This window comes from Patiria miniata, unplaced genomic scaffold, assembly GCF_015706575.1.
Source record: "Patiria miniata isolate m_02_andy unplaced genomic scaffold, ASM1570657v1 HiC_scaffold_13, whole genome shotgun sequence".
Taxonomy (NCBI): Eukaryota; Metazoa; Echinodermata; class Asteroidea; order Valvatida; family Asterinidae; genus Patiria; species Patiria miniata.
In genome coordinates, this window is record NW_024037051.1 from 6,929,369 (window position 1) to 6,941,546 (window position 12,178).

Sequence of the window (12,178 nt, forward strand, 5' to 3'; positions counted from 1 at the left end):
CATGTAACTGCAAATATCAAACACAAGCCTACAACAGGCGTACATAATTAAGCTTCATTAATCAAGTATGACCGAAAATAAGCGGTAGTCAGTTTATTATAAGACGTCTTCCTATGTCATTGCTGCCCTTTTTGCTTGTACTTACATGTACATGTACATGCACTTTAATGTGGCAAAATTCGCTGGCCAGTCAGTCTATTCTGCAGTGTAGTCATTAGTCAAGTATGTATTTTTCCTGAGTACGAGTACTTTAGCATGAGTAATACCATGAGTACGAATACGAGTGCGGGTGCTTTGTCATATAGTACGAGTACAGGTACTGGGCATTTTGTCCCATGAGCATGCAGGGCCTACGAAGTACCAGAATTTATTAATCCGGTAAAAAGGATATTGGCGGCCATTTTGAAAACAAAATAACGGTGATATAAACACACAAAAACTGGCACCGCTCAGACTGCAAAGCTATCACACATTTTCCAGCTCTAGAGGTGCATATCTTGCCTAAAATAGATATGAGCATTGCTCCTTTCGATTTTGATACCGGTGGCCCAATTTTTGGACCGAAGCTGATAGCCTATCCGGGGTAGCAAAGTAGAAGGCAGTGTAAGACTATAAAATAAACTCTTGACATTATAAAGCATGTCATTTCAACATTGGAAGCAGCAGGTTTTTATATACATGTTATGATAAGTGCCAGTTACCATGGTTATGAGAGTGTTTTGATGTGTTTTATTTTTAATAATATTTTGTTTCTTTTTCATAATGTTTAAAATTCCATAACTGCAAAAGTACGTGAGTGATTTGAATGATTCTTTCAGAAAAAGAAAGCTTAATATTACTTGGGCTTTATCCTGGATCTGGAAAGCGCTACAAGCAGAACATTTGGGGGGAAAATAGGGGGCAGTATTTGGGTTTCCTTTTTATTTTCTCGCACCAGAGGAATACATTTCAATGTGCACGTGTTTTCAAGGGTTTTGATGCCAAACTAGGCATTAAACAATGTAAAAGCCTCCTAAGCAGTAGAAAACTGGTTCTTTTCCAGCATGTATAGATCTTTTAAAAAGAAACTAAATTCCTGTGGGACAACATTTGCAAGAGTGAGCGTACGAATACCGGGAATATTATTTTCTTGTAAGTGCAAGTGCGATTACCAAAAAAATGTACTCGATCGAGTATCACGAGTACGAGTAATGCAACACTGCTATATTTTGTCTTTATTTAAAGCAATATGTGCCGCGCGCTTCGTTGTGTGATGCCGCATATTTCACTCGAATTATAGGAGAGAGCGTTTCACCTGTTCATATTAAGGTCCATTGTCGAGCGAGACTTCAAATTAACCCAGCAGTTTTTTTTATGATGGGCCTTGCGAGATCAATCAATATTTGACTGGATAGCAACGCGGCTGGCATTATTTATGGCCCTTTTCGGTGTAATTAAAATGAGAAGACTTTGTGGCTGGATAATGAAACTCCTTTGAATTCCTGGAGATTGTACATTGAAGAAACAGCGAGGAATATTTTCTGTTGGCTGGGTATGAGATCGTGCCTTTGTGCTCGGTTGTGGCTAAATAATTGTGCATTTAGGTCATGCGTTGAAACGTGGAGCTATTAATAGCACTATGACTGACAGAACTCGCTGTCTATACTTTAACCCTAAAAGGGCCAGCCCTCCCCCTCGACTTTTTCCGCGATAGCCTTGATTATTTTTTTCGCGACCCAAGCTGTTATGAATTTTTAGCCTCGAGCCTTGCGCATCTTTTGATACAAATTACCAGAAACATAAAAATCGGACCACGGTTTGCCGCGTAGCGAAAATGTTCTGGCGCTATTCGCCGTGAAAACTGAACTTTCCCATATACGTCGTGTACACAGAGCAGAATTACCATTCGTACATGTGAATAATTAATTAGCCATAATTCCAAAACCCTTTGACCTACAGTCATGAAATTTTTTGGGTATGTTCATGATGAGTTGTTCTATGCATGTACCGAGTTTCAAAATTTTTCGTCACTCGATGGCCGAGATCTTAGGGGGGGGGGGCGAGATCTTAGGGGGCGGAATCCGCCCCCCCCCCCCCGGCTGAGAGATGGTCAAAATAACCCGGCCCTTTTAGGGTTAACATAGGCCTAGTTATTGTCCCGTATTTGAAACCCCAATGGTACTTTCGAATGACGAGAACTAACACGCGAACAGTTTTTTTTTTCACTCGTCGCTTAGTGGGGAGAAGATAAAGAACGTCAAGAATAAAGATGGCGGACTAATAATACAGGGTGCCCCCTCCCCCCAAAAAACTTCCGCTGCTCCCGAGATCCATCAAGCTACACCATCGGGCATTCGCTCAATTCGGTCCAGTAGTGTTTGTTCTAGAGTCTATTTCGAGAAACAAAGTCGGGAGTCGTTTTGCGATGAATAATTAAACCGTGCCCGCGAATTGGACTTAATTGGATAGAGGGATTAATCTGTTATGTAATAATACCCGCGTGAAAGATGTGGACTTCACAAATTAAGCTCTGCAGCAAACACTACTGGGCCAAATCGGGAGAACTTGATATCATATTTCTTCTAAAAAGATTCTACATGCATTGGTAAATGCGGTTTGAGTCTTAAGGTAGTGGAAGTATGCCGTTCCGGGTCGTTGTTTTGTTGTTGTTGTTGTTGTTGGGGGTTTTTTTGGGGGGGGGGCCACCTGTAAAGGCCCCTTACCGCAAGTTGCGTTAATTTTTATTTTTTTGGCTCATTATTGACAGCACTCATTCAGTGCATGTAGGAGCAGTAAATGATAAAGCATAAACTGGTATTTGTGCTCACAATAGAGTTGGCTCGTCTTTGCCAGTTTTTATAGCTGTTCCGGGGTTGAAATTATTTTCGTGAGATCATTAAGTTTCCCTTCTTTTCATTCGGGCATATAATGTGGCGGCTGCCGTCTTTGCTCAGCTGCACTCAAACGCACTGTTCGCGGTCACTCAAAAACGGGGTTTCAAATTGTGGGTCTCGGTCAAAAATAACCGTGTGGTTCCCTTGCGAAGTTGGTGCTGAAGGGGTCGGACTAGGGCCATGGGCGTCGCCAGGATTTTTTTTCTAGAGGGGATCAAAACATCTTTTTCCAAAAAATCTTGTATTTCTCAACATATTCTCGATTTATCAGTTTTAGAGGGGGCAGGGACATTTTGCCCTATGACTTCGCGCCTCTTTTTCTTTTCTTTTTTACTTTTTTTTTTCTTCCCTTTTTTTTTTTTTCGGGGGGGGGGGGGCGCTTGCCCCCCCCCCTTGAAGCGCCCCCCTTGCCCCCCCCCCCCTTGCCCCCCCCCCCCCCCCTCGCGACGCCCACTAGGGCTAGGTAGGGGACAAGTCGGGGGAAAGGAACATTCAATAGACCTGAATCATAATGACGTCATGCACTTATGAGCTTTCCTATTGGAGCCTGGTACGGGGACGAGAGACAAGGTTCAATAAGAAAGAGCGCATGTAAACAACATGTAACGTCATTCAGTATGATTCAGATCTACCCACCCGCCTTTTCTCAAAAGACTGTAGTGAATACCAAAAAAATACCGATTCTTTGTGGATGGAGTCATACGCAGTGACCCGCATGCGCATTACTACATTCTCTTATCAAAATGGGGGCGTGGTCTACTTGCAGGCAGTGTTACTCGCGGGAATATTGCTGCGCAATAGACGACAAGGTTGAGCATCAGACATGTACACATGTACATATACCTGATACTATGATAGTTGATCTAATGTTAAACTGCAGTGAACCATTACTCTGGCAGAACCGTATCCTACTAGCACGTACCATACCGCCTATATAGGCCTATAGGACCTTGGTTTTTCCTGATTTCGTATCCGGCTCCTCAGGGATTTGACAGGATGGATCAAGATTTTGAGGTGAACAAGAGCAGTGAATGTAGTCGCCTGCCGTTGATGAACTTGACTTTGGAGGAGGATGCCAGTATATACCTCCTTGACAACGGCATCAGCACAACAATGCTGACCGTTCTTTTCACCATCTTAGCCGTCGGCATCCCAGGCAATCTTGCCTTTCTCTTCGTAGTGGCTCGTGTGCCGTACATGCGGACCACCACCAATGTCTACCTGGCTACTCTGGCCGTGGCCGACCTCATGTTCCTGATCAGCAGCATAGTGCAGTACAACTTCTACTTTACTCACCCCGTCCGCAGTCACCTAGCCACCGCGTCATTCGTGGGCTGTGTGGGCGCCTTCTTCCCCCAGTACGTCACCTATTTCGCCTCCATCTCCATGGTGAGCCTGGTCACTCACGAGCGATACAACGCCATCTGTAAGCCGTTCCTCAATCACGGACAGCAGGGCGGCACGAGGTTGAAGCAGAGCTTGAAGCTGGTGGTTGGTAGCTGGCTGGTGGCGGTTGGCCTTGCTGGTTTAGTTATGGCGCGATATGCTAAACTCTTCAAGACCTGCGCGATCTGGCCGGATGAGAAACCTTACTACGACCTACCGGTCCAGTTGGGATACTGTGTGGCCGTCAGTCACTGGGGACTGATTGTCGGTCATGTCTTAGAATCCATCGTCTTCATCGTCGCCATGATTACTAATGCAATCATGTATACCCTGATCATCATCAATCTCAATACCAGAGTGAGACGCAAGCGTGAGCAGAACCCAGTCACGCCTTCGTCAGTGCACACCCAGCAAGCTCTTCATATCCGTAACCAGGTCGCCCGTATGCTGATCGCCAACGGTGCCGTGTTCTTTCTCTGCCAGACGCCCTTCATCGCCTTATCCCTAGGTATCCTCGTGGAGAATCTGCTCGGGGTCCCACCTGATGTCACGTACCGGAAGTTGGTGTTCGCCCTCACCGTCTGTCACGTGTTTGTGTTTTTGAATTCGGCGGTTAATCCCATCATCTATAACGTGACGAGCCATCATTACCGGCAAGCCTTTGTGGAAGCTTTCTCCCGTTCCAACAACAAAAATGACCATAAAATCGACTGCAACCAAAATGCTGTGAAGCAGAGCCACTATGTCGCTCTAGCAGTGCGGTAACGTGGAAACTCGATTCGTTATACAGTGAAACGTCGCTATAACGAACACCACTATAACGTCCCCACGGGCTCCCGAAATAGTGAATTCTATTATAATGCACAATCACTGTAACGAACAAACACTATAGCGAACACTTTCTGTGGACCCCATCGTGTTCGTTATCGCGGCGTTTCACTGTACATGGACGACATATACTTCTTGACTTCGACATTTTTAAACATTTCAAACTTTTGTTTAATTAAGCCAATGGGGCAGGGCCTGATGGGTAAGATTGTGCATGGAGTGCGTGGGCCCAAGGATTGTGGGAGGCCCCGCAATACAAAAGACCTTCCCCTGACTTTCTTCACGTAGTGTCGCTTGAACCTCTGTGTAGTCATGGAACTACATCTTCTTCGTTTTTTATAGCTCCATGATGTAGACGAGCCTTCATTATGACTTATTTTTCAAGAAGTTTTAGGCCTGAAATTCGTAAAGATTGTGTCCGGCAAATAGCTAAATGTCGGGGATGGGGTTGCCTAAATTGGCGCGCTTGAATTCGAGAATTTCTCAATTAACCATTAAAATTTTCTTTAGAATTAGTCTAGCCTATTGATAATCATTATTTCCTCTATAATTATTTCCATTATTTCAATTTGTGTCAGTGACGACTGCAGTGTTGTAGTCGATTACTTTTCCATGGATACGAGTACACTTTTCCGTGAATACCAGTACGAGTACAAAGCAAAACTTTTCTACGAGTACGAGTACTTTTCCATGAGTACGAGTACGAGTACATTTCTATGGGTACACATATTCCCGGGTACTTTTCACACATTATAGAAAAACGAGATAGTTCATGAACGTAACACATCAACAAAGCCGTGAACCCTTTATTAGACCCAAACAAATAACTATACACAATTGGACAACTTAATTAAACCATGAAGTGTAGCCACGTGTATTGCAGAGTAAAACTGGAACAAGTGGGAGCCATGGAACAGTTTGATATTTTTACTTTATTACAACTATGACAGCAGTCACGCATTCGATATAGCATGTTATAATTAAAATTAACGAAATGTTTCAGGACAAGAGTGAAACAAGATTCAAATTAATATGGTTGAATAATGGTTGGTCCTTAAACTTGCTCTCTAATATTTTATAATTTCAATGAGTCCTTCATTTATTATCAACAAATCATTAAATGTTGTTATCTTGTAGGAGCCAATGGCTGTATATTGTATCCAGAATGGAGCTAGTCTGCACAGATGAGATAACCAACACTGTGTGCCGAACATGCCTTCAATGCCCTTCATTCAAAGTCCACTTTTTTACCAATTTTTGTTTACACTGTATTTTTAAGAGTCTCGTTAGGTACAAGCACTTTTCCACGAGTACGATGAGTACTACAAGTATGAGTGCGAGTACTTTGCCACTAGTACGAGTACAGGGAATTTGTTTTCTTTGCGAGTACGAGTACGAGTGCGAATACATTCCATGAGTGCGAGTACGAGTACGAAAAAAAGTACTAGAGTAAGTACGAGTACGGGTAAATCAACAATGGACTGACGAGGTTTTTTTTTTTTACATCAAACTAAGCAACTTTACGATAGCCCGTTAGTGCCATCGAATGTATACATTGCTCTTTTGCAAGTATATGTTTGGTAAATCTTGTTTTTCGGATGTATATGTTTAGTGAATCTTGTTTTTCGGATGTATATGTTTGGTGAATCTTGTTTTTCGGATGTATATGTTTAGCAAGTCTTGTTTTTCGGATGTATATGTCTAGCAAGACTTGTTTTTTGGATGTATATGTTTAGCAAATCTTGTTTTTTGCAAGTATGTTTGGCGAATCTTGTTTTTTGCATGTATATGTTTCCCGAGAGTAGTGTATAGTGGGCATTTGACCTCGTTTTCTGGAGGAGGATCATGATCCTCATCGAGGATCATATCGGTAACCCCGACGAGGATCATAAAACGAGGCGTGTCTGTGGCGTAGTGACGTCATGGATCGATGGACAAATCGATCGTGAGGATTAGCGCCGAATGAGTATTATAGAGTTCGAAGATAATCCTACATGTACATGTATAACAAATAAGGAACACCCTATGATTGCTAACTATCGAGACGCGGTGTGTGAATGTAGGCGAAAGAGCATTACCCAATTCCGGATGAAGGTGAAATTTAAAAGATACAGTTTTCGACATGCTTTCTTGAATCGAATATTATTTTTATATATATAAATGTGTACGTATTCTTTAAATATATATTTTGTCGCAAAACAAACCAAACGCAGGGTATTAGAAAAACAAGAAATAACATTGAAGTAACCCACAAGGAGTACAAGACGCTTCAACACAAACCGTAACTAAATATCAAAAACATAAAAAAGTACACACAGAACAAACACGGCCACGTTAAAACACCAAAGCTTACATCATAAGGTCCGAATCTAAGATCCTAACTTAACAATCATCCAACTGCAAAAACAAAAGGACTGAAAAAAAAAAATATTAAAAGCCACTGCATAAAAATTATATCCTTAAACAATAGAAATACACAACTCTTAATAAAAGACGACTCGGGGTGCCTAAAACCAACCGGAACTCACCAGAACATTCCTTGAGTGGTCAACGGGCGATATACAGTTTTCAGGTATTTTATTCATAACCACAGCAAACATACAATATTAAATTAAAAGCAAGCTAAACTTAAAATGTACATATTATTAAACAAATTAATACATGTAATAATAATAAATAGATAAAAGTGAAATAATTGAATACACAATGCACACACATTGGCAGATTAATTCGGTTCAGTTCGCAGTATAACAAATGATGAAAGATTTATTATTCAGTCTGCCCTCGGAACTTTACTTTTTCTTATATGAACGAACGAAGATATTAAATACAAATGTAACAAAAAATAATAACAAAATAAAAACAAAATACGGCACTTTGCCGTCCTGCCAGAACACATTTCAATGACTCGCAAAAAATAATAATTATTTCCAATTGTATTTTGACTTCCCGCATCCATATTTGTAGTTTCGTATTTTGAACGATTCATTACAATTACATGTACATGTATTGTAATTACGCGGTCCTCCGTCCGTATTTTAACAAGTTCAAGAAAATAATCATTCAAAAATTGTTTGAAAATGCGCACAAGCGCATGATCATAATTTACAATGTTTTATTTTTTTGAGCAACACAAGTTCCAGTTAACTTATTGTAATAAAAGACAGGTAGCCTAAATGTATACACTTCTGGCATCACTTCAAATTAGACGTTTCGTAATTATTGAGCGTTTTAGAAGAGTTTATCTTGAAAAATAGGACGCTTATACAATACTCATAGCTCGTTACCCGGTCAATGAAATTTGGGAAACTCAAACGCTTGTTATTTTGCGGAGGCTGTGACAACCAACATGAACTAAACGCGTATTTGCTCATCAACTCTTGCGAATGAATCGTACTCTGTTGTTTGTTCATTTCATTACTTAAAACTACAAAATAGGCTACCTTGGGTCTTATAGATCTTCCGTGTAAGTTAGGACCATAGCAAATATGGGGACGAAGAAATACTGTCAAAATTTAAGTTACCGATTGCCATCGTATTCGCGCATCATCCACCCACAAAACGGGTCCGAGTTAGTAGTATCACAATGGCCTTTGTATTTGGATGGGGAATCCTATGACGTCACAGTGATGAGTCATCGATGGACGGCAAACAGAATGACCAGTCCATACTTGTCCGGTCGTCAAGTCCGAATGCGCGGTGTTTTTAAATATCTCCATCGGCGGTACACAGCCGCCAGTGCCAGTGACGTCATTGTGATGATTCAGAGATGAACGACAAACAGGCTGACCAGTCCAGACTTGTCCGATCGTCAAGTCCCAATTCGCGGAGTTTTTAAATACATGTACGTGTACATGTATTTCCATGCACACACGATCAGCGGTGTGAACCATTTCAACGTTAGGTAAACGTTTGGTGTGCATCGGCCAAATTTATTTTTTCTTTTATTACCTCAGGGTCGACCTAATCCTCTCGATGCAGTTTTACAAGGTTTTCTTTTCTACCAAGGGCGCTACAGTATACTATTATTTTAAAAATTACAATAGTCTTTCTTAAACTACTAGTCAGTCATCACTGTCTTTAATCCACGCTAGTCTTCCTCAAGATCTTGGAACAGTCCGTCAAATTTGGGTTGGTGTTTAGGCATAATCCTGTTGAGGGCTGTATTTACTTCTGTGCCTTTATTTATTTTTTCTTCCAGATCTTCAACAATTTCTTGATGAGTATCGTTATCTTTCAAATGTAGGTAACTTGACAAAAAATCCTTGTAGTTGTTGAAAAAGCATCGCTTGACTGCCCAGAGTGTCTTCCTATTTGCTTTTTCATTGGCTTGATCTTCACCCATACACCCGTTGACGTACTTTTCATATTTCTCACTCCACATCTCTTCGGTGGCGTCTTTGGCGTCTTCCAACCAGTCCTGATAGGCGACATTGTCTTCCAATTCAGAACTAGACTCATCTTCATCCGATAATTCGTCGTCTTCTACCTCCGTTTCGAATTCCGAATAACCTTCCTCAAAATCTTTGCGTTCGTTCTGCGAAGATTCGGCTTCATAGTTGTCTATTTCTGAATCTTCAAATGACTCATCTTTATCCGAAAATTCGTCTCCTTCTGCCTCCGTTTCGGACTCCGAATAACCTTCCTCGAAATCTTCGTCGTCATTCTTCAAAGATTCAGCTTCGCAGTTTTCTATTTCCGAATCTTCAAATAACTCATCTTCATCCGATAATTTGTCATCTTTTACCTCCGTTTCGGATTTTGAATAATCTTCATCGAAATCTTCGTCTTCATCCTGCGTAGATTCAGTTCTACAGTTTTCTATTTCCGAATCTTCAAATCTACGCTTTTTAAAATCAGGTTCAGAATTATCCACATCAAGGTCCTCCACTTTAATTTCCTCCTCAGCATGTACGTTTTCTATATGCCTCCGCAGGTTATATCTCCGCCCAAAGCTCTTGTCGCACTTATGACAAACATTGGATTTGACTGCAGAAATAGCATTCATATTGAGTCTTTGAAGGTAAATCTCCGAATGGCAAGAAACGGATGAAAACATTTGATATGTAGCTACTCAGTTCAGCTGCTCCTGCTCTTTTGCTCACCCTTGCTCTTTTATTGCTCATCTGCTCACGTCTTGCTCTTTTAATGCTCCTTCGTTTCATGTCTTACTTTCTTCTTGTTCGTTTGCTCTTTTCTTGCTCTTTTTTTGCTCTTTTGCTCTTTTCTTGTTCCTGTCTTGCTCTTTTCTTGCTCTCCGCTCTTTTCTTGCTCTTTTCTTGCTCTTTTCTTGCTCCTGTCTTGCTCTTTTCTTGCTCTTTTCTTGCTCTTTTCTTGCTCCTGTCTTGCTCTTTTCTTGCTCTTTTCTTGCTCTTTGCTCTTTTCTTGCTCGTGTCTTGCTCTTTTCTTGCTCTTTGCTATAAAAGAGCAAGAAAAGAGCAAGAAAAGAGCAGAGAGCAAGAAAAGAGCAAGAAAAGAGCAAGAAAAGAGCAAGAAAAGAGCAAGAAAAGAGCAGAGAGCAAGAAAAGAGCAAGAAAAGAGCAAACGAACAAGAAGAAAGTAAGACATGAAACGAAGGAGCATTAAAAGAGCAAGACGTGAGCAGATGAGCAATAAAAGAGCAAGGGTGAGCAAAAGAGCAGGAGCAGCTGAACTGAGTAGCTACATATCAAATGTTTTCATCCGTTTCTTGCCATTCGGAGATTTACCTTCAAAGACTCAATATGAATGCTATTTCTGCAGTCAAATCCAATGTTTGTCATAAGTGCGACAAGAGCTTTGGGCGGAGATATAACCTGCGGAGGCATATAGAAAATGTACATGCTGAGGAGGAAATTAAAGTGGAGGACCTTGATGTGGATAATTCTGAACCTGATTTTAAAAAGCGTAGATTTGAAGATTCGGAAATAGAAAACTGTAGAACTGAATCTACGCAGGATGAAGACGAAGATTTCGATGAAGATTATTCAAAATCCGAAACGGAGGTAAAAGATGACAAATTATCGGATGAAGATGAGTTATTTGAAGATTCGGAAATAGAAAACTGCGAAGCTGAATCTTTGAAGAATGACGACGAAGATTTCGAGGAAGGTTATTCGGAGTCCGAAACGGAGGCAGAAGGAGACGAATTTTCGTCGTCGGGGTTACCGATATGATCCTCGATGAGGATCATGATCCTCCTCCAGAAAACGAGGTCAAATGCCCACTATACACTACTCCCGAGTCTTGTTTTTTGCAAGTATATGTTTGGCAAGTCTTGTTTTTTGCAAGTATAAATTTGGCAAATCTTGTTTTTGCAAGTATGTTTCGCAAGTCTTGTTTCTGTGAAGTCTATGTTTAGTAACAGTCTTGTTTTTTGCAAGTATATGTTTCCCGAGTCTTGTTTTTTGCAAGTATATTTCGCGAGTCTTGTTTTTGTGAAGTCTATTTTTAGTAACAGTCTTGTTTTTTTGGAAGTATATGTTTCCCGAGTCTTGTTTTTTGAAAGTATATGTTTCCCGAGTCTTGTTTTTTGCAAGTATGTTTCGCAAGTCTTGTTTCTGTGAAGTCTATTTTTAGTAACAGTCTTGTTTTTTGCAAGTATATGTTTCCCGAGTCTTGTTTTTTGCAAGTATATTTCGCGAGTCTTGTTTTTGTGAAGTCTATTTTTAGTAACAGTCTTGTTTTTTGGAAGTATATGTTTCAACTCGGCACCCACCAACTCGGCACCTTGCCAACTTGGCACCTCGCCAACTCGGCATTTAGTCGGCACACAGCCAACTCGGCACCTGGCCAACTCGGCACCCAAATTTTGCTACTTTCTCACAACTTCCAACTCAACTTCCTTGCACATGGGGAGGTGCCGAGTTGGTCAGTTGCCGAGTCGGCTAGGTGCCAAACTGGTTTTTGTACAGGTGTCGAGTTGGTGGGTGTCGATTTGGTGGGTGTCGATTTGGTGGGTGCCGAGTTGGTGGGTGCCGAGTTGCCGAGTTGGCAGGTGCCGAGTTGCCAAGGTGCCGAAGTGACCGGATACCGTACCATTATTACATGGACCACATGTTATGCAGCTACAAGTACATGTACAAGCTAGTAGGACTATTCCAAAAATAAAA

At 41.2% G+C, this 12,178-nt stretch overlaps 2 protein-coding genes across 2 annotated transcripts; one reads left to right on the forward strand and one right to left on the reverse strand.

The window, feature by feature from the left end:
- The first annotated feature begins 3,869 nt into the window (after window positions 1–3,869).
- On the forward strand, window positions 3,870–5,024 carry LOC119721539 (thyrotropin-releasing hormone receptor-like). The gene has a single exon (XM_038191619.1). The coding sequence runs from the start codon at window positions 3,870–3,872 to the stop codon at window positions 5,022–5,024; it is 1,155 nt and encodes a 384-aa protein (XP_038047547.1).
- Window positions 5,025–9,177: 4,153 nt separating this feature from the next.
- Window positions 9,178–10,095, reverse strand: LOC119721540 (high mobility group nucleosome-binding domain-containing protein 5-like). Its single transcript, XM_038191620.1, has one exon. The coding sequence runs from the start codon at window positions 10,093–10,095 to the stop codon at window positions 9,178–9,180; it is 918 nt and encodes a 305-aa protein (XP_038047548.1).
- Window positions 10,096–12,178: the final 2,083 nt, after the last annotated feature.

What these genes read in the sequence shown, in the direction of transcription:
- LOC119721540 (XM_038191620.1), bottom strand. Translation starts at nt 10,095, where the DNA reads ATGAATGCTATTTCTGCAGTCAAATCCAATGTTTGTCATAAGTGCGAC.
- LOC119721539 (XM_038191619.1), top strand. Translation starts at nt 3,870, where the DNA reads ATGGATCAAGATTTTGAGGTGAACAAGAGCAGTGAATGTAGTCGCCTG.